General features: G+C 55.5%; 5 protein-coding genes across 5 annotated transcripts; 4 read left to right on the top strand and 1 right to left on the bottom strand.

The window, feature by feature from the left end:
* Window positions 1–1,676: 1,676 nt before the first annotated feature.
* On the top strand, window positions 1,677–5,829 carry B0T26DRAFT_637053 (uncharacterized protein; the record flags this gene model as incomplete). Its single annotated transcript, XM_060436896.1, has 2 exons — window positions 1,677–4,776; window positions 4,829–5,829. The coding sequence occupies 2 exons, from the start codon at window positions 1,677–1,679 to the stop codon at window positions 5,827–5,829; spliced, it is 4,101 nt and encodes a 1,366-aa protein (XP_060301313.1).
* Window positions 5,830–6,317: 488 nt separating this feature from the next.
* On the bottom strand, window positions 6,318–8,641 carry B0T26DRAFT_698010 (uncharacterized protein). The gene is made up of 6 exons (XM_060441419.1): window positions 8,341–8,641; window positions 7,954–8,124; window positions 7,293–7,761; window positions 6,974–7,142; window positions 6,670–6,846; window positions 6,318–6,616 (listed from the first exon to the last, which is right to left on the bottom strand). Exons 1-5 carry the CDS (start codon window positions 8,462–8,464, stop codon window positions 6,748–6,750), a joined length of 1,032 nt encoding a protein of 343 aa, XP_060301312.1. The 5' UTR covers window positions 8,465–8,641; the 3' UTR covers window positions 6,318–6,616; window positions 6,670–6,747.
* A 1,174-nt stretch (window positions 8,642–9,815) lies between these two features.
* Window positions 9,816–10,771, top strand: B0T26DRAFT_172423 (HAD-like domain-containing protein). The gene has a single exon (XM_060433572.1). It carries the CDS (start codon window positions 9,948–9,950, stop codon window positions 10,749–10,751), a length of 804 nt encoding a protein of 267 aa, XP_060301311.1. The 5' UTR covers window positions 9,816–9,947; the 3' UTR covers window positions 10,752–10,771.
* An 811-nt stretch (window positions 10,772–11,582) lies between these two features.
* On the top strand, window positions 11,583–12,790 carry B0T26DRAFT_698005 (uncharacterized protein). The gene has a single exon (XM_060441418.1). It carries the CDS (start codon window positions 11,837–11,839, stop codon window positions 12,449–12,451), a length of 615 nt encoding a protein of 204 aa, XP_060301310.1. The 5' UTR covers window positions 11,583–11,836; the 3' UTR covers window positions 12,452–12,790.
* Window positions 12,791–15,927: 3,137 nt separating this feature from the next.
* B0T26DRAFT_738811 (ras small monomeric GTPase) lies at window positions 15,928–16,799 on the top strand (the record flags this gene model as incomplete). Its single annotated transcript, XM_060443635.1, has 2 exons — window positions 15,928–16,032; window positions 16,209–16,799. 2 exons carry the CDS (start codon window positions 15,928–15,930, stop codon window positions 16,797–16,799), a joined length of 696 nt encoding a protein of 231 aa, XP_060301309.1.
* Between the last annotated feature and the right edge of the window lie 4,667 nt (window positions 16,800–21,466).

Below are 21,466 nucleotides of genomic sequence, written 5' to 3'. Positions count from 1 at the left end.
CACGAGCCCACTCCGCATCCGCCTGTCAAATTCGACTCTGCAGGGCGCAGGCCTGGAAGGTACGTACCCGTCTCGTTCGGCAGGTGCTCTCGCGTCCTGTCCAGTCTACACCACACCTCTACAGTCCACACGCCTGGCTTAGTGTGGACAGAAGTAGAGCGTGCAGCAGCTTCCTACTAGCTCGTATCGACCAAAAGTGGATCGTAAATACATAGCTTGCCCCGGTCTGGGTCTGGCTCAGACCACTCGCTGCTCACTGCTGGTGTCGTCGTTTGTGCATTGTTCCTTTTTGCCTTTTGGATCTCGAGTCTCGAGTCTCGGCCGCGTCGAGATCTCGTCGTCATTATTCTCCATTTCCTTCGTTGCGCGTGGGGTGCTTAGCGAGTTAGAGAGAGAAACCTCGTGAGCTCTCTCGAGTCTCTCGAACTCTTTCTTCACCCCTACTACCTGCCTGCCACCTAGCTTGGCTTCCACGGCGCGCCAGTCGGCTGTCATTTTCGGTTCTCGGTGCTTCCTGGTGGAACGCGCCCGAAAACTCGACAGGGCCAGACAGAACTTGCTGCTTTTTCGTAACTCTGCACTCTCGTCTATCTTCGGCCTGCTCATGTAGGTTTATTTTGCCTTCCCTACGCGACTTCGGTCTCCTTTTGGAAACTGGCGGCTCGGGTCCCAGCGAGCTTTTTGCAGCACGCCCCTCGAGGCTCAGCATTGCGTCCCGGCGTTTCGTAAAAACCGTGCTAATGGGAGGCAGCTAGTCGCAGTCGGGGCTTCAGTCTTTTGGGTTTCGATTTTTTTGAACTACAGCATAGCATACTTTCACCATAGCCGCGGCCCGCTTCTGTCACACGCACGCATCAGACCCCTTGGGACGCCTCGAGGCATCTTGGGAAGGCGCACACCCAATCCTTCGAATATGCCGACCTAAGACTGCCGCTCCCGGGAATCTCGTCGTGTTGAACATTTGGTCGGTTCGATCCCTCCGCCACTGCCCTTACGCCCGCGGTTGCGAAATACCTGGACCGGGTCGTTGGGCGTCTTGTGTGAGTGGACTCTCTCAATTTTTGGACCGGGAATTTTCTCCCTATAGCTGCATTTCATAAGACGGGATATTCTTTTGGCGGCGTCATGCCTGATCAAGGGGCGATTCGTTATGAGGCAATGCTATAGCATCTGGGGTTGGTTTGGGGATTCGGGGTGCTGGCTTATGCTGATTGACCAATCGCGGTGTAGGGATCGACCTCACTCACGACAACGGATGAACATGACTTTGGGCTTTTGATCTAATCACGACGGCAAACACTGCCTTTTGGAACACGATATTTCTCTTATTTTGCGTTGAGACCGCTGTCTGGCAATTTATAGTAAGGGCTGCACAGTCTCGGCACACATCACTTGGGCGCCCCTCTGAAGCACAACTCCGTGTGAAGCGACTAACTACGGGTGATGTCGATAGGACAACAACAGCTGCGCATTGAAGCAGCGTTTCGAATTGGGGATCAACTCTACTTGCTCCGAGGAACTTGCCTGTCTCGCAGACGGCCAAACATACTAAAACAGAAAACAGCACAAAGCACGATTCCGAGCGATTGACCTACTCCACACGATATGAAAGCGCAGATTGGGCCTTGCACAAGACGGTAGATTCACGGTGGCCGAGTAACCAAAAGGTAGTCACAATGGCTATGTGGGAGACGGACGACGAGTCGACTGGGCCGGTCGGGTCGTTGCCAACGCCTGCCGCCACGCCGTACCGCACCCCGTCACGAAATGCCTCGAGAAGCTCGCGCAAGTCCAGACGATCTCTTACGCCTCCTGGGAAACCCGGCAAAAGCTCATCCCCACCGCCGCTCCCTGGAGACAAAAGCGAGAGAGCGTCTAAGAGATCCTCTAGAGACGTCAGTAACGATGACACAATCAGCATCCTCGACCCACGCCGCTTCACGCCGACGCTTCATGCGAGCCTGGTATCCGAGATTCTTTCACTGAGACGTGATCAGGAGGACAAGCTCAAGATCATCGAGGGCCTTGAAACCTCCTTGCACGCCACCAGGGAAGAAAGCGAATCACTGCAGGCTTCGATATTGTCTACGGGAAAGGAAAGCCGGTCACTGAAACGCCAACTGGCGTTGTTGGAAGGCGGGACATCTTCTGCTCTTGGCGAGTTGGCACGAGAGCGTGACGAGGCGGTTGACACTGCGGCGGAGACAAGAAAGAGACTTGACGCGACTCAAAAGAAGCTGCGGACCCAAGAAGAGGATTCAGAGCGGGTCCACAAGCAATGGGCCAAGGACAAAGATGACTGGGAAGAAGAGAGGCGTAAGCTCGAGCGTCGGGTCCACGTGGCCGAGACTCGTATGAAGGCAGTTCTGGATGAAGTTGCCGCTGCCCAAGCTGCCCAGGTGAACGGAAATCACGATGCTGTTGAAAGTGAGCTCGAAGAGAGCGCCAAGGAGAACGATGCAGCAAGTGTTCGGACAATGAGCATGACAAACAGCATTCGATTTTCGGTCGTGAACGGTCCTTCGAAGCCGATTGGCAACTCTCTCGCAGACGAACTAAACTTTGACGGAGGCTACGATGACGAGAGCGACTATGGCGGCCGGGAAAGCGCCCTGTCAAACGGCGGGCACATGCGGAACATGAGCCGCGACAGCGTTCTATCTAGAACGCATCGACGGCGTCCGAGCAACGACAGCGTGATGAGATCTGGAAGTGTGGCTCGCGGAAGGCTGGCAATGAACCATGCCACGCTCGAGAGGCTTGAAGATCGCGTCATCAACGAGGACGACGAGACGCCTTCACCAAGAGCCAACTATGTCGACTCTGGGGTTCAGTTCTCGCCACCGCCATCGCCAAAAATTGCTCCAGCGAAGCCAACAACTCCGGAGCCAGCCTTGTTTGCCCTCAAGCACGACAGGCTTTACGATATCGAGAGTCCGCCCCGCGTGGACCTCGAAATCGAGGCAAACCAGAGGAGAAAGCGGGTTCACATTGGTCAACCATTGACAATAAAGCCCCCGAACGTGAACAACTTGATGGTTCATGGCTCGTCCCAGACTGCTGAAGAGCCTCTGAGCCCTCCAAAGACTCCCAAGTCGCCTTTCCAGGAGCTGCCGCCTACGCCTAAACCCGAACTGGAGTTAGTGATGGTTTCTACATCGACACAAACTGATCTTCCGCCTCCTCTTCAGCCCTCGTTCCTCGCCCTTCCACCTATGCCCATGTCCATTCCCAGCATCAGTATCATCCCCCCTACAAGCCGTCCTACAACACCCCGTGAACCACGCCTGCCACAGCTATGCAAAGACTTTGGTTGCCAAGTCTCGCTTCCCGCCATCGTATCGTCCAAATCGATTGCCGTTCAGACGGAGGAGATACGGGTCGATAAGAGATTAGACAGACTCCCGGTCCATTTGCATCCTTCTACTATCACCTCTAGGCCTTCTTCCCCCGCAATCACTGCCGCAGAGCCCGAGGTGGAGGAAGTGCGGCAGTTTAGTCCCGTTCCTGGAAACGTACCTCCCCGGAACCCTCGACGCCTTGCTACGAAGCGGAGCTTGACGGAGATGCCTTCGTCTCCACCAATGATTTCCGCCTCGATCCAAGAGGAAGAGACAGAGACCCATGACGCGTATCCAGGGAACAATGACGACGGACCTCTCTCGAACCAAAAGGCCCCGATGCGAAGACCGCATCGTATTAGCAGTCTCTTCGCTGGCTTCGAGGGGGGAAGTTCAGACGACGGTGACGAGTTCCACCACGAGTCTGACCAGAGCGACTCTGAGTACCGCACTGCACTCTCGGCCCCGAAGCCCAAGGCCGGCACAAGCCGTGGAGGAAAACGAAGCTCGGGCGGAGCTGCAGCATCTTCGGAGATGCTATTCTCTCAGAGAATGAGCGGTAGCCGCTACACACCCCGGGGGCTTGACGAGCCCGAAGGGTTTGGAATCGCCAATATTTACCAGCAGCAGCGCGAGAACCGGGAGTCGGGCTTGAACAGAACGACTTCGAAGCGTGGATCACGCTCCTCTATGCTGGGCTCCAAGTCGAACGTGATGCGTAAAGCGGCTATGATTCAAAGCGGTATCGCCTCACACCAGCGGGCTAGGAGCCCGAGCTTGACTGACATTAAAGAACCACCGTTCCCCATTCCCACGCGTGCTAGCTCCCGGAAGCCAGGCATCAGTGCCAGTGCGCCGAGCGACGGCCGTAACAGTCCGACAAAGGGCTCGGACACTTGGCACAGAAGGGGTAGCAGCCGAAGCCACTATCGCTCAAACAGCATCCGGAGAGTACGTTCTGCCACAGCGCTACCGCGAAATCAGAAAAACCGCCGACTGTCCAGCCGCTCTCCTCCGCCTCACCCGGCCTCTGTCGAGGCACCCGAAAGTCCCGGCCTCCCCCCTATGCCGAGTAACGACATCACAACACCCCGGAATCGAGACCCTTCCACATATTCGAAATACAAGACGCACCAGCCACAACTTTCCACGAACACAGCGAACACAGGCGAAACCGGCGTAGGATCTGTTGCAAGCTCAAACCCGGCCACCAGCGTCGTGGATTCCATTGCGCAGACCATGGTGGGCGAGTGGATGTTCAAGTACGTGCGACGACGCAAGTCGTTCGGTGTGGCGGATGGCAAGGGAGGCGATGACACCAGCAACGATCGCCATAAGAGATGGGTCTGGCTCGCCCCTTACGAGCGTGCCATTCTCTGGAGCAGCAAGCAGCCAGCTTCTGGGAGCGCCCTGATGGGCAAGACTGGCCGCAAGTGTAAGTGCCCGTACTAGGGAATCAAGGGGTCAATCTGCTAACATGGGATCAGTGACAATCCAATCGGTATTGGATGTAAAGGATGACAATCCGCCTCCCAAAGGGTCTGGACCGCTTTTCAACAGGTCCATTCTGATCTTGACGCCGCAACGAGCACTGAAGTTTACTGCGACAAGCCCCGATCGCCACTATGTCTGGTTGACGTCGCTGTCGTTCTTGGCGCACTCGCAACAAGCCATTCCGGAGAATCTGACTTCGCCGCCGCTAAAGCCAGTGCCGGAGCAGTATGATTTGCCGAAAGCCAAGCTCCGGAGGCCGGGTATTCGCGACTCGATCCGACTCACGAAGTCCAAGGCGGGAGCCATTAGATCGGGGCCGGTGAGCGTGGCGTCGTCGCATACAGACAGTGCGCCTCCGAGCATCCCCAGCTACAGACCGCCGATGCCCGAGCCGTTCAACCTTCCCGCCCACACGCGGGAGATTTCACGCGATGCTGCCGAGCCACCTATGATCCCGCGGTTCCATGACCGCGCAAGCCAAGCGCTGGTCCACGGGCGCAAGCGAAGCAATACTGGCGGGCATGTACCGCCTCCGCTTTCGTTCCGCGGCTTCTCTGGGCCGGCCAGCGGCGCTAACCACGCGGCGACAAACAGCACGGCGGGCAACAGTATCGGGACTGCCGGGTCGTCTGACATTTACAGCAACGGCGGAGCGTCGAGCGTGTTAGGGTCGAGTGCCATTACGTGGGCGACGGGGTCTGTCCGGACGTCAGAAGCGTCGAGTCGGCCCAGCGGTGCGCCCATGAACAACTTTTTTGACGCCATTGGCACGATGCGCATGGAGGCGTTCATCAGCCCACTTGCGTTTGAGCGGTTCGAAGAGACGCCGTACGAGCAGGAGGACGTGCGGCGCGTGGCACGCAGAGCCAGCAAAGAGCTCAGGAGGAGGACGAGCCGCAGTCGCCAGCGGGACAGCTACCAAAGCAAAGGCACCAAGGGTACCGAAGATTTTGAGGACTGGTACCTGAAGGAAGATCCCTTCAAGGGCTTCTAGCATTTATTTTCTCCATATTCAGTTATACGGCTGTATGCCGCGCCTTGGTCATGACTGACGGTGATTCATTTTCCTTTATTATCGACTTGTCTGGGCACGAGGTTTCTTTTGGAATTCGAGTTGGAGTTAGCTGCTTACTTATACCTTGCGATCAAAATGCGGAGCAACGGGGGCGAGGGACATATTTAGGACGTGGTTGAAAACCTTCCAAGATGTATAGCGACCGAGGCGGTTGGGTCGCTTGGCTGTTATTATTTGATGTTCAAGCCTGTTAGGCTTCGCGCGAAGCCGCTGTGTATATATATTCCTTTTCTATTCGCGGGTGTACTCTATCTTAGTTGTATGTCGGCTGATTGGGCTGGCGAGTACCTACCTTAGCCACAGCTTAATTTTGTCTATGACAACGTCCAAAGACGTCTACTAGTTTTGGCACAGTTCACCTTAGTCTTGAATTATTCTACTGATACATGTTTGCTTTTATCTCTTGCTTCCTACTGATAATAAGGAGACTGGTATTTCAAGCTAGTAAAAAGCCCATGTAAGCAGAAGCGCGGCGGTGTTGTTTCTGAAGCGGATGGCGTCGGATGGGCTCGGAAGCTCGTCCTGGCTATAGAGCGTATTCGGATGTTTGTCTAACGCCCTTGAAGAGAGAGCGCATTTCTGCAGTGCTAAAAATCACAACACAGACAGGCATAGTCTATTCCCATAAACGAACTTCACGACAAAGGTTTCGACGTGTAAGTGTCAATGGCGTTCTCGCCGACAAGAGCAACGGGATTTCCCCGTTCTTCCGAAGATTTTTTAGTATATAAACATAATAGTATAAATATACATCCTCACCTGCCTGCTGGCTGCTGCAGTCGACGCCGAAGAACTGCCATGCATAGGCGAGGGATCCGCGAGGAATCCCATCCTTCCTCAAGCCTTTTCGTCTCCAGCGAGAAGCAAGACAGGCACGCGGCCAACCGAGATGGTGTACTTGTCAAGAGACTCGAACCACTGGACGACGGAGCCAATCTTTGTGACCAGAACCAGAGCGAACGAGCAAAAACGTCAGTAAACGGAAAAGAAAATAAGCAAAGAACCCCCCGAAGAAGGGGGGTACACATCAACGGCTGGAGCATGATGGTCTGTCTGGACTTACCAGGAAAGCCCACGAGCCGACAAACGTCGCCAGCGTCGAGGCATACTCGACGGCTGGCGGGCCGCTCTCGACAGCGAACCCGAGCGCGCCGCACAGCGTGAAGCCTACGGCGCCCACGAGGTTCCACAGCCCGATGTGCCAGCCCAGGATCTTGGGCGCTGGCTTGTACCTAGGGAGAGCCGAGACTGGTTGTCAGTGTCTATGTTGTACCCGGTGGGTGTCCACGAGGTTCGACGAGCAAGGATTGGCCATTCACACACACACACACACACACACACACACACACACACACACACACACACACACACATGTCACGTACCACTTGTCCTGGACCTCGAGCATGAGTAGGGCGCTCGACACGATGAAGCCCGACCCGCCGACGACCTGCGGCAGCCAGTAGACGCCGTTGGCGACGGGCACGTCGAGGGCGTCGAACACGGGCGGCAGGCCCGTGAACCCGGCGATCCAGAACACGGTGGCGCCGACCATCTGCGCGAGGCAGGCGAGGAAGCCGACTTCTCGCAAGTAGTGTGTCGTCAGTTCGTGCCACGTCGGCCACCACGACCAGCGGCGCTGGCTGGTGGGTTTGCTGCTGCTGCTGCTACTGTCGGGTGAGTCCTTGCCCTTCACTACGTTTCCGACTGCTGCTGCTGTGGCGACTGCGCTGCTTCTCAGCAGGGACCGCTTGTTCTGGTGGTGGTGGCGGCACTCTTTTCTGTATGTTGTGCGTAGTCGCGGGCCGTGGTCCTCGAGCGCTTCTTCGAGCGCCCAGCCGAAGCAGTCCTCGCCTGTGCGTGGTCCCGCTCGTGTCAGCTACGTCGTCTTCTCGGTCTCTTCTTTGCAGAAGGGAGATCGTTGCGCGGCAGCAGGGGGGGACTAAGCGGCACAGAAAGGTAGGTTGGGTGCAAACGAGACAGACAGGGAGGAAGGAACCTGGCAACTGCTCCCCTTGGAAGAGAAACGAAAGACAAACAGCTCACGGTTCTCATTCACGGCCTCGAGCATCATCAGGACGGAGCCAAACTCGAAGATGGTGGCACCGACAAAGGCCGTCACGCCGCCACCGAGCGACACCTCGTCGGGGAACTCGGTCCAGGGAGCGACCAGGGGGAGCCAGACCATGAACCCGTTGATGCACCACACGACGGAGCCTAAGAGGGGGCGCGGGGAGTCAGCGAGGCGCTTTTTTTCTTTGCGAATGAGAAAAACAGAAACGGCGAGTATGTTGTATGTGTGAGCACGTGGTGTGTGTGTGGGATATAGATATATGCCTTTCCCCCAAGATGCCAAGACAGCTCTCAACAGGAGAACGAAAAAAGGGGGAGACGGACAGAAACAACAACAAAACAAACATCACTACCACTCACCAAGCGTAAACACCACGGCGACATCGTAGCTGACATCCCACACGGGGAAGCGAGTAGCCATCTTGAGGACGCCGCGCAGCGTCTCGGCCAGCGTGTCGGTTGCGCGTGGGAAACTACTAGCCATCGGCTTGGTCTCCTTCGGCGGCCGCGGGATGACGGCCGAGTGGCGGCCCTTGCGGTTGTCGCGACTGCGCCAGACGTGGTAGACTTGCGGGGTGCCATCTACTCCTCCTCCTGCTTCTCCTCGAGGCTGGGCAGGCAGTGCTGGTGCCGGTGCCGGTGCCGGTGCCGGTGCCGGTGCTGGCGCGGCCACGGGGTGGTAGTGCGTGGTGGGGTTGAGGAACGCGACGGGGCCGGCCGAGTAGTGCGCCGCCGCGGCCGCGTGGCGGGAGTGCCGCCGCCGGCCGTTGCCGTCCATCCCTTATGGATGGTGCGGTAATGTATCCCGTCTCTCGCGAAAAGAAACAAACACGGAAATGGTTGGAAGGTAAAACGCGCGAGGAAGCAAGGGGGCGTGTGTATTCACCACACACACACTTCCTGCGCCCTCCTTTCAAGAACGAGAAGGTGAAAACGAATGGCCCAGCAAAGCCAGCGACGCTGCGGATATGCAAGGTACGGCAGACGCACAAGCACAGCCCGTAACATGCACATACACACGCACGGTAGGTATGTTCGTGAACGCAACGCGGCTCCTCCTGGCGTGAAATCTAAAACAAAAATAGAAGCTTCCCTGGGGAAAAAAAGTAAGTCGTCGCTTGCTTGCTTGCTTGTGTTGTTTTGCTTGTAGCAAAACAAATCGCAACGCTATACAGATATCATTGTCGTCATCGCCGGGAACCATCCAAGAACCAAAAACAGACTTCCTCAGGAAGGGAGAAAAGGGCAGAACAAACGTGTTACCTGACTGTTATTTTTGTCTGTCAGTATTTCCATCTCAATTTGGTACCGTAGGTAAGTAAGGTAGGGGAGTAATTGGACCAATAGCAAGGGTAATGCAATCACACGACAACGGGGATACACGGGGGGAAAATGGGGAGGTACGGAGTAGCCAAACCGAAATACCACCATGCTACAGCAGGAATGCAAAAACCTGGATTGTTCCTCGCCTGACGTCAATTTCGTCCATTGTTCCAGGTCCCGTACTCGGCATGTGCACGTGGTAACGAGTAGCGGCAATGGTCGGCTCTCTTGGTCTCCCCCGCCCTCTCCGGCGGCACGGGGTTCGGTTCCCCGACTTTTTCTACATGCCGATCCCCTCTCTCTCCCCGCCCTTCTGATGACAGCGTATACATACGGGAATGCGTGCCCGTGGACTGGAAGCACGTGCTGGCCGCGAACATCACATTAATAATAATAAGAGCAACAACAGCAGCACAAGATCCGGGCCATCACAAACCTGCCTAGGTACCTACTTATAGCCTGTGATCCCAGACACTACTGGTTCCATAGACTCAGGGCTAATAAATCTGCCACAAGATCTAGCGCCGTGTCTCGTGCGGGCTGGTGCTCTCGCTCTTCAATTACGTCGGTTTTCGGCTTCTGCATCGACAAAGTCTCTCGTCCGGTTGCTGGATCATCATCTCCCCTTTTTCTGACCAGGGGCCATGTCTTCCGCATCGCTGGCGAGCCAAATCAAAGGCCTGACTTTTGATGTTTTTGGCACCGTGGTCGACTGCAGGACCCCCGTGACGAAGGCACTGGTCGAGGCCGCCGCGGCCAAGATTGCCTCCCCGGCCTCTGGCTCTCTTCCACCGGATATCCAGGCCCGCGTCCGAGCCCTGACTAAAGACGACTGGGCCGCCTTTACCCAGGAGTGGCTGTACTCGTATGGCAAATTCACACACAGCTTTGTCCCGGGCGTGACCGAGTGGAAAGACATCGACACGCATCACTACGACAGCTTCATCGAGCTGCTTGACAAGTGGCAGCTGCCAGGGCTATACACTCCCGACGAGATGAAGCAGCTGAACAAAATCTGGCACGCTCTAGAGCCGTGGCCGGATAGTTCAGAAGGCATCCACAAGCTTGGCACGCGCTTCAAGGTGTCGACTCTGTCCAACGGGAACAGATCGCTGCTTGCGGACCTCAACGAGCATGGTAACCTAGGCTTTCAGTACTTGGCGTCGGCCGAGGACTTCAAAGCCTACAAACCTAATCCGGCCACATATCTCGGCGCCTGCCGGCAACTTGGTTTGGAGCCTAGTGAGGTTGCCATGGTTGCTGCGCACCTGGGAGACCTGGCATCCGCCCGAGCGCTTGGGCTGCGGACAATATACGTCGAGAGGAGGCATGAAGAGGACTGGAAGCCCGACGAGGAAAGATATCGCGAGGCCAAAGAATGGGTCGACTTGTGGATAAAAGAAGACGAAGACGGGTTCAAGGAGGTCGCCGAAAGGTTGGGGATCTGAAGCATCAAAGCACAATCCGTCCGAGAGTTAGTGAGCTGGTGTTAACAACTATACCGAGTAAAATCTATAATCTCCAAGATCGTCTTACAAACATGAAGCCCTCGCACTTCAGCCGAACTCTCGCTCACCTTTAACCCGAGCGTATAGGCTGTGAGCGCGATCCTGAAAGGTGTTATAGAGGCCGAGAACACCGCATCTGACTTGGTAGCAAAGAAACATGGGCGACATGGGACCGAAGGCTGCGTGATGCTGTTTGTTGTGGAGGTTGGCATCGTCCTAGGTCCAAGGGGGCCGGAAACACCCCCGTTAATTCCAGCCATGAATCACATATGTGTATGAAGTCATGAACTCCCGTTGTCAGGGGATTGGGGGACCTGCTGCGTAGACTCGAAGAGGCGGAAACGAGAGGTGTTAGATTACCTTTTCAGATGCGAGCTGCAACATCTTTTTGATTGATGAACCAGAGATGCCTGGCGCCACTTGTTCCGTGTGGATAGTCGATGTGGTAAGCTAGGAGCGAAAGGATTTTGTGCAACACAGCAGACAGGCAGCCCTCAGAGAATATCGCTCTGATCTGTCTCACAAACTAGCACTCGGCATGCAGACGGGATATTCCGTTCTCTGTTCGAGTTACACTGCAACGACTGTCCAGCATCACCCCTGTGGCGTGCTCACCAGACCGAGGACACGTCGATCACCCGTCTAGAATTAGGCCTCGAGCGGAATCAGTATTAACAAACCAGCCTGTGTCATCTTCGGGGTAAGCGATGCCAAGCGGCCCGCGCGGCCGGCCGTTGTTGCCGGTCGGCCGGCAGGCGGGTAGCACTGTACGGCCGCGAATCGAGGTCCCCTAGGCGCCAAGCTCGAGCGACAGGCCCGCGCGGGTCCGAGACCATGGAGGGCACCTTGGCCAAGGAGACGCGGGATCGGCAGCGACGAGGCAAGGAGGCCAGGTTCAAAAGCACGACGCCGCAGACGCCGTCCACTGTGCAAAGCACGTCACTCCTTGGCATGATATTGAGTTAAGCTACGTGCCGTATGTGCCGTGGACTTGTGCCGCATTCCGCATTCCGCACTCCGCAGCTATGTACCGTATCATGGACATTGTATGCTGGAGCGGCTTCAGACGTCTCCTACCGAGTATCCGTACGTATGTACGTAGTAGAGGGCTCTGCAACGTCAGTGGAAAGCCGCCGTCTCGTGTGCCCGACACGAGCGTCTGTCTCAATGCCATTAGGATTAGGGGTTCCTCAAAGATAGGGCTTGCAATGCAAGCAAGCAATCCAGTGCACTGCATTGCAGGCCAACAACCCCCAAGTCCCATCAGTGGCTTTCTCAAGGACAAAGTCGACCGAAGCTGCCTTGGTCCCTACCCACGGATGCATGCTTCCAACGTCGGCTCCCGCTTAATTATTTGTTGTTTCCATGCGGGTGAAAAGTTGGAGTCGGCGCTGGCGTTACATCCCAGGCGTAGGTGTGCACACTTCACACAGCACAATTGGCCCAACAGGACCGGTTGCGCGCGGCCAAGCATGGGATGGGTGATTCATGATGAATACCAAATCGAGATACGGAGCAGCTCCCGCAGGCAGTTGGATGTCAGTAACTCGCAGCGAGGCGGTTGCGACCGGTATGTAACTCGAGCTCTCGCAAACTACACTCCTTACTGTACTATATGTACCACACGATCCATCCAGTGAAACTCGACGATGTGATTTGGACGCTCCACTTTGGCGTCCAAAGGCTAGGGCCGAGTAGTAGCGCGCTGTAGCAGGAGCAGGAGCGATAGCGGTAGCAAGTGTCGGTCAGGTCATGTCTGGTTAGGGAAGTTGAAGTACGTTGGTGATGGGATCAAATTCGTGCCGCACACCTCAGCTCTCTCCATGTCATTGTCAGCCTACCTTACCTGGGTAGGCAATAAGGATTCGACGGGATTCCAGTCCCAGCTCAGAAAGGAGGAAATGTAGCAGAAGCGGGAAGGTATGGATGATGGAGGTGACGGAAGGTGAGGCGGCCGACAGTTCAGTCCCAGTCCTCAGTCCTCGATGGCTTGTACCTTCCATGACGACTTTTGCTCTTGGGAGTTGGGGACGAGCGCGGGCTCCACAGGGGCTCACGGTAATGCATGTGGCCCCTGCAGTTTGGGGAAGGTACCTGATACTTGAGACGAACATTGACCCAGGAAGCTGCGACCGCGCAAAAGGCCTGCTTACCTGCCTTACAGCGTACATAAGGACGGTACTTACTATGGAAACCCCTAAAAAGCCTCTTAGCTGTGTTGTATTTGGAAATAAGAAGAGAAAACCACAGTCTGCCCGGGGGCTTGGTCCAACGCTCGACGCCCTGATATACGCCGCCGGGCACACGGCCTGCAGGGCCTGGTAGCTAAGGAATCCGGACTAGCAGGAGGACACATTTCGCCAGCGGAGGACAAAGAGGACATGTGCTCGGCTCGCATGAGGCACCTCTCTCTCAGCCGAGGACTAATAGTGACGAGGAGGCTTGGAGAAGGCGCGAGAATTCTAGCTTGCATGGCTATGCACAGTGCTCATGCTTCTGAGGTCCTGTTGGGCTGCCGAACCTAGGTCTAATACGGATAGTAGGTAAATGTATCTAGTAGGCTCGCCGCCGTCGAAGTGGCAGCTAGGACGGGCACGGCTTGCTACGTATCTTGTGTGTGCATTCATGGGACGCCGCCCCGGATACCAGCATACGACCCTTGGACTCCCGTCTGGCTAGAGGAATAGGATGGGGGACGAGGGTTGCTCCTGGGGCCTCTAGAGCCCGCTAGCGGCGACCACGGTAATGGGAGCCACGGTCGACTGCCATTGATGGAAGAGACAGAGGCTGGCACGGAACATTCCCGAGGCCGGGGAAAACTGGTCTTCAGGCTCTTCAGGCGTCGTCATCCATTCTCACGACTGTTTTAACCACAGATCTCGCCAGTTGGGTGAAGGTGCGAAGTATAGCAAAAGGGTATTAGCCCGCGTGCCGGGCCGGATCGCCATCGCGAGTCCCGAAAATCCCATAGGCAGCCGAGCCCCCGCCCCCCCCCACCCCTCAGATACCACAACATCATGGGCGACTATCTCTGTCGGATCTCGCCGTGCGCTATCCGGGGTGGTGGCCTCGAAATCAGGAAAACTCGACGGGACCCAGCGTTCCGCACTGCCATTCCGCCCGTGTATCGCCCGTCAGCGGCACTGATGTATGCACTTCGATGTATGAATACATACATACAATACTTACAGTGCTATAATGGCACTTACATGGTAGGCTGATAGGGCGCTCGAGGCGGGGAGCATGATTGTCTTTGTCTCGCCTCTCTGCGGTCCCGCCAGGGGACCAAGTTCTGTGGTTCACCGTTCGGGAACACACGCCAGCTTGGATTGCTGTATGGTTCGAGTATAACAGGTAAAAAGGAGCGAGGTGGACGGACAGCCCGTGGGAACCAGCCTACATCCTAACCAACTGCCTGCAAAAATGGGGTGTGCAGGTTAAGGCCCCTGTTCCGGCTTGCTTGCACACCCCATTTTTGCAGGCAGTTGCTAACCTAACCTAATCGCCTCAGCAGCGTGTATGTCTAATCGTCCGTGCTGTCTGTCGCAGAGAGCTTCCATTGTTTCCATATCCCCTTGCTTTAACCAACCTTCGGTAAACACCTTGGGACAAGTCGGGCGGCACGAAGCAGCGTATTATACACTAGGTGGGTTGGGTAGTAGGGTGGACAAGCCCCGAGCGAGATCGCAGCGGCAGCGGCAGTGCCATGGGTGCTCGCTGCCTCCATGGCCCATGCCAATTGCTAGCCGGCGCATAGATAGCAAAAGCGCCAGACGCATCTACGAGAGAGGGACAGATATTGTGTGCACCGAGTACGGATAGTGTACGTGCGATACATATACGGAGTGTCCGTACACAAACCAAACACGTTGCATAAGCCTCACCTCACCTGTGACCTGAGGGCCTCCAAGTCAGGTGCTCGAGATGTCCACTCGCCGGCAACCCGGAACCCAGCCGTCCGGCCAACTGTCCACCGTGTGTTCCCAACTGTACAAGTCCTGGGCTGGGCTCTGGGCGATTTGCATTGCGTGCGAATGTGTTTGTGGGTGATCTGGGGCCTGGCACGGGAGTTGCCTCTGCTTTGTTCTGCTAAGGCATAGGTATGGTAAGGGTTGGGCGCGTTCGGGGGCTGGGATTGTGCGGTGGGGTGGCTGCGGTCGGTCTGGTAGGTATGGATACCTAGCTCAGGTTCCAGGTCGCTCCATCCGTCAGCAGAGCCAAAGCCAGAACCAGAGCCAGAGCCAAAAGAGTCAAAAAGCCAAAGAGCCAGACCGGCCTGGCAAGGCCTGGCAAGGCAAGGCAAGGCAAGCTGCTTCCAGTCGGCTTTTCCTAGTGGCCCTACTCAGTAGCTTGGCCCTTAACCCTTGGCCCTTTGCCAAGATAGGTTGCCTTTGCCTTGGCCCTCTTTATTCCGGTATCCCTTTTAACTCGCAAGTATTTAAGGCATGTACGGTACTATATTACAGTGCTACACCGCACTACAGTGAACGCACCTACCACCCCCGGCACCGCCCATCCCCTCGCCCCGGGGCTAAGTGCTGCGCGCATCCATCCCCAAAGCTTCCAGTTAGGTACTTCGTACCTCCATACATCGATGCTCCGTACGATTCTGGAGATCAAAGCAGCAACCCAACCCACCTACTAAGACCGGGACTAATAATTACCTTGCCTACTACCTACATTACTCCACCGCCCTCCATACCTACTCAACGCTGTGCTGCGACTGCTACCAACTGCTTGCTGTATTGCTGCTGCTCTACTGCTCCGCTGCTGTTGTTGCTGCTGCCGGCCCTGGCTGCTGTCATCGTTACCTGCCTGCCTGCCCACCGACCTACCTTGCCATTTTCATCGCCCGACGCCGAATTTCCATTTCCACCTCGCCAATATCCTCGGCCCTGCGTCAGGTGCAGACTCGGAGCGAGACGAGCCACAGACCCGCCCTCGTCTTTCTAGGTCGCCGCGCTTTTCCCCCTCCATCCGCTTGTCTGCCGCCTCCGCCTCCAGCCTCGCGCCCCTCATCTGAGCTCGGTGCCACTTCCCCGACCCTTACCCCGTCCGACAGCCGCCGAAAAATCACACGACAGCTGGGCCTCGTCCTCGACGACGCACACGTAACATGGCGGGAAATTTGGTGCTGTACAAACTGGTCGTGCTTGGAGACGGTGGCGTGGGCAAGACGGCCTTGACCATCCAGTTGTGTCTGCAGCACTTTGTCGAGACTGTAGGTTTGAGTCTATTCCTGCTTCTGCTTTCCCCTCCTACTACTGTCCTGTTACCGCCGTGCTCGCTTTCGTCTCCCGAGCTTTATCTCCCGCTCGTCTTAGCTTGCATCCCCTCCCCTCCCCCAGCTCGCTACGACTGCGCCTGCACTTCAGCTCGCTAACGTGCCTCCTGTAGTATGACCCTACCATTGAGGACTCGTATCGGAGGCAGTCCGTCATAGACGACCAGGCGTGCATGCTCGAAGTGCTGGACACGGCTGGGCAAGAGGAGTACACAGCACTGCGAGATCAGTGGATCCGAGACGGCGAGGGCTTCATCTTAGTGTACAGTGTCTCGTCGCGGTCGTCCTTTTCACGCATCAAGCGCTTCCACCACCAGATCCAAAGAGTCAAGGAGTCGACGGCGGGGTCGCCGTCGTACCCGGGGTCGCCCATCGCCTCGGTCAGTCCATCGGCACCCGTACCCATCATGCTTGTGGGCAACAAGAGCGACCGCATTGCCGAGCGCGAGGTGTCGACCCAGGAAGGCCACGCTCTCGCGCGCGAGCTGGGGTGCGAGTTCGTCGAGGCGTCGGCCAAGAACAACGTCAACGTTGACAAAGCGTTCCACGACGTGGTTCGGATCCTACGGCGGCAGCGACAGGCGGCATCCCGGCCGCTTCCTCCCTCGGGCGGCAGCAAATATGAGAGGAGGGGAGAGACCAGCCCGCAGCTGGGAGAATCTAGACGCTATCGACGCAAAGACAACCGATGTGTCGTATTATGAGCGACGGCTCGTCGCTCATCCGCCAGAGGAAAACTCACCCTCGCGGTTTGGGCCGTTTCCGGTATTCCGGGCACCACGGCTCCGTTGCCCGCGATGCAGAAAGATATCAGCTCAAGCAAATTTCCCCTCCCATATCTATTTCCCCTCAGCTTTAGCGCCAATGCGCGAATATCTCCATCCAATCTGCACAATGGCAATTTTTCTCGCAACAGCTCGAATCCCATTTAGGTTATTATCACGCGCCGTGCCGCGACCCCTTTTTCTGTCGATTTCTGCTCATATTCTACACCATTTCTGCAATCCACCACACAAATAACCGGCTCTCCAAACGGCGAATGGCGCACAAACCAAAAGAGGGCATCATTGGGGCGTAAATATTCGATTTTTCTCGGCTACGTGGGAGAGGTTTTTTTCTCCTTTTGTTCTATCTGCGAGGGGGGTTTCACGAGCATCCTAGGCGCGCAGAAGTGTCCATTAACACCCCACGGCCCTCGACTTGAGATTTTTAGGGTCCCTCCATCCCAACCTCATCCGAGCACTCTCGGACTCTCCTGGGTAGCTCTGTAACCACGGATTAGCCCGAGGGATGGAAGGATGGTGGACACCTTGTAGGAAAGACTGTCGGTGGGCGAGGACTTAGTGTTTGGCCGGGGGGGAGCAGGACGAGGGACGCTGCGGTCGAGGGTGAAAGGGAGGCGGAGAAGAAGGGTGAGGGCCTAAGACCGACTACACTGCACAGTACAGACTCGGCTCGCGTCTCTCCTGGACATTTGCTACAATGGCCTCGTGCCATCGCCGGCTAGGTATCTATCTGCTAGGGCTATCTCAGAAAATATTAACTAAAGAAAGGCTGTCAAAAATATTTCCAGGTGCGCACACAAGACTGTCTCGAAATTCTACCTAGGAACCTATCTTGGCTTTTTATCTTTGCTACTAACTTGTGGTAACACAGATGCTTCGCTTCGCTTTTGCACAGGCTCCTGGATCGCCCACCGGCTTGGGACTAGAACTAAGCTCAATCGAGATGTTCGGTCCTGGTCTGCCCAGCCACATGCCAACCACTCAACGCCTGGCTCCTCTGGTGAACAACGCATACATACATACATACATACATACATACATACATACATACATGAAGATGGGTTTTTTGTTGGCCCTCTGGCTGTCTCGACGACAACCGCCAGCGCATAGATTTTACCCATGCTATGCTCAGCGAACAGGTCCTGTGTGAACCCCCGTCCACTCGTTTAACATTGAATTCCCGTATAGAGGGAGTTAGCTCTCACGATGTTCTCTCCTTCTGCCTATTACCTACCTTGAGTAAGGTAAGGCAAGGCAGTTGAAGTCTCATCACTCTCGGTTTGAGAACACATACACACACAACCACACACACTTCACGCAACCCACATTCTTCTTTTTCTTGCGCTTGCTGCTGCTGCAGGTCTGCAAACTGCATTGCATGTGCGTGAGACGCCGCTACCGAGCGGTCCCTGCCTGCCTGCCTTCCTACCTGCCTTCCTAGGTCTAGGTCTGGGTAAGGCATGTAAATACCTACATACACTCATACATATTAAACTAACACCAGAAGTAGTGGCTGTATGTATCGCACACGATGTTGGCATGCGCGGGGAGTGCGGGTTACTTACTTGCCCAATGGGAGACAGCTAAGGTAGGTAATCAGGGCAAAATTCCCCTTTTGAGACTGAGCGAGGGCTTTCCCCGGTAATGCTTCTACTTTGTTCAATCGGTTTTATTTCTTACTTGACTTGCGTTGTTGTTCGGTTGTTCTAGTTAGAGAGTTGTTTTGTTGTCACTAATGGGCGAGAATAACTCACGGTATTTCCTTTCTTTTTATCCTGTTTTTAGCATGTATGAAACTTAATTCTCTTGTCCTATAGAAAGCGGTGCCTGCCCCCTTTCCTTGTTAGGGAGCAATTAGACCTTGCTACTTATAAGAACCTAATTCCTCTATTTCGTATCTCGATTTAGGTCTGGTGGTTCAAATCCTCCAGTTGCGCGTCGAGAACCCTTGTATCTCCCACTCACACGCCCTAAAACGCAGCTACCTATGCAAGAGCCACCGCTCTTGTCAGAGAAATCCGCAGCCAGGATTCCCAAGTGTCAACACGTGCCGGAGGACCGGCCCCGGTCCGGCGGCGGCTGTCAGATTATCAAAGAGCTTGTTGCTCGGGGTTGGCGTTGAGAGACGACGCCCAGGACATGTCATTCTCATTTCATTTAGGTAAACAGAGGCATAGACCCCCTAGAGTTCAACGGGAGCATTTAGTGAATTGCACAAGTCCAAGTCGCTGCCTTGGTCTGGGTGGCGCCTGCCCCCGTAAACTTCTTTGTGGGGGGTAAATAGAGTTTGAGCTTGCTTGATTAAGCGTGACCGGAAGAATAGGTACGGTACCTGACGGAAAGTAGGATCGAGATTACGGGCAAGTTGACAGACAATCTGAGCTTTTCCATCTCTCTTCCATCACTTTTCTCTTTCCTGTCAACTACGGCTCCTAGCAACACGGCTTAGCCGAATATCTATACCCGGGACATGTACATAACACGCCATAGTGACATCACTCAGTCTTTCCATCTGGATGAACACCGACTTGGCTTTGGATCTTTTTTTCCTTAAGCACTCATAATCTTTCCAGGATACCCCTCTGGTCAGTCCAGCGGGGTGGGGGGAGCGGCAATGTGCCGTCTCGAGGGTTTGGAGTTGAAGCACATGAAGCAGCTAAAGGCTTGTAGTGGACAGTACCCGACCCAACCCAAATCGCCCTCTTTTGCCGCTTAGTATCATTCGTCGGATCGGTTCACTGCATCTAAAAGAGACAAGAGGAAGAGGGTGGCATGGAAGCGTCGTACATACTGTGTCATACTCGGCACTACCTACGTCTGCCGTGGTTGTCAACTCAACTTAAAGCCAGCGTCGTGGTGGGCTTGGCGCGTCGTCGACGAGTGAGAGCCGAGACTTGAACCGGGCCACTCACTCTTCTGCCGGATCTCCAGGCCTCGCTTCGCTCCCGATCAATTGTTTGAGCGTGCGCAGACCGGTGGACTCGGACCCCTTTGTGCTTGCACCCGGCTAAAGGAATGGAGAATAGCGAATGGTGAATGTGGATGGGAGGGAAGCTTCGGCACACAACCCGTCCCAAGTCCGGATGCGGAATACGGATACTGGGTCAAAAGCCCTCATGATGATGGACTTGGCCTACCGAGCACGTATGTACGAACGTACCAACGACACGCCGACACCAGGCAATCAGAGCAAGAGTTCAATGCGTCAAATGCTACCATCAAAACCACCATACCACCTTGCCCGTTGTTAGCCAGCCACGGCCACATGCCACCAACTCATCCAAGCAATGGTCGACGACGCAGCAAGGCCTCGGGCGAAAGCGGCAGGCGGCAAGATCGTGAGTGCGCGACGTGCATCCTAGAACTAATGCCCCCGGGCAGCTTGCCATCTTCGGGATAATTCGCCTATACTTCTAGCAGAAACGAGCGAATGATTGCCATGGTCGCGGATCTGATAAGGCGTCTGGTGGCAGCGGTGCTACGTTGAATGGTAGGGGACTCTAGAAAGGAGATGGTAGACAGGCATATCGGGCCCAAGTCCGCCCCGACGGTACGGACGGATCCGGAAGGTCAAACTGGCGGCCCTGCCTGGCCATCAACATGGACGCCGACCGTTACCGGGGGTCCGTCCACCATTCCTCCCCCGGATTCAACCGCACACACACTATTACGCTCTCCCCTCCCCTTTCTCCCTCGGGAAGATCCTCTCCCCGCTTCCTTCTTTCACCCCAAGATCGTTGCCAAAGGAGCCACACGCATGCATGCACTTGCAGTGTGCTTGCAAGAGGAGCGAGAGAGAGAGAGAGAGAGAGAGCGTGAAAAGAAAGCACGCACTCGTGCGGCCCACCCATCCGATCAGAAAGAGGAAATCCGGTGCCGGAGCTGCTGCCCACACTCGTTCTAGGCGTCCACTAAGAAGACTGATCTGCTATTCGAGAAGCGAATGTGCATAGCGCGAACCTATCTTGGACCAGAACAAGACTACATTTCGCTATATGTACGTATATCTCTGCGTACATGATATGTTCATGCAGATGCTTGCAGGATGGGGGTGGAAAGGGGGGGTTGACAAGCTAAGGTCAAGTCTTTCCGGCCACGGAAAGAAAAGCCTCCATGCATCGTCATCAGCACCACCCCACACCTCGCCTGTCATCCTCCTGCAAGACAACACGAGAAAAAAGAAATAAAAACTAAACCATTGGGCTAGAGGCTCTCTTTTTATCTTTTTTTTGCTATGCAGAAGAGTTTATAGCCAAGGGTCCCTCCCTCTCGTTCCGCACATGCACCTGTCCCCGTCCCTAGCTTCTTCCTTGCCGTGCGTGCATAACTAACCAACCACCTCACCCCACAATCAGCAGAGAGCGTACATATATACGCCACAGCTTTTCTTCCCCTCTAATAAAACTTGGACGGCCCCCACGCGGGGCATCATGATACTGACGCGAGGAAGGAGCTAGGGTAAGATGAATTTACAGATTTGGCGTGCTCGAGCAAATTACCTGTCGCCTGTTGCGGTTTTCTTTCCTTGTACCTTTTGGGGGCTTTTTTGTTCTTTTAGTCTGTTTGGGGGGGGGGGGGGGGAGGGG

Source organism: Lasiosphaeria miniovina (genome assembly GCF_030549165.1).
Source record: "Lasiosphaeria miniovina strain SMH2392-1A chromosome Unknown B0T26scaffold_2, whole genome shotgun sequence".
Classification (NCBI taxonomy): Eukaryota; Fungi; Ascomycota; class Sordariomycetes; order Sordariales; family Lasiosphaeriaceae; genus Lasiosphaeria; species Lasiosphaeria miniovina.
This window is presented reverse-complemented; position numbering and strand designations above follow the sequence as displayed.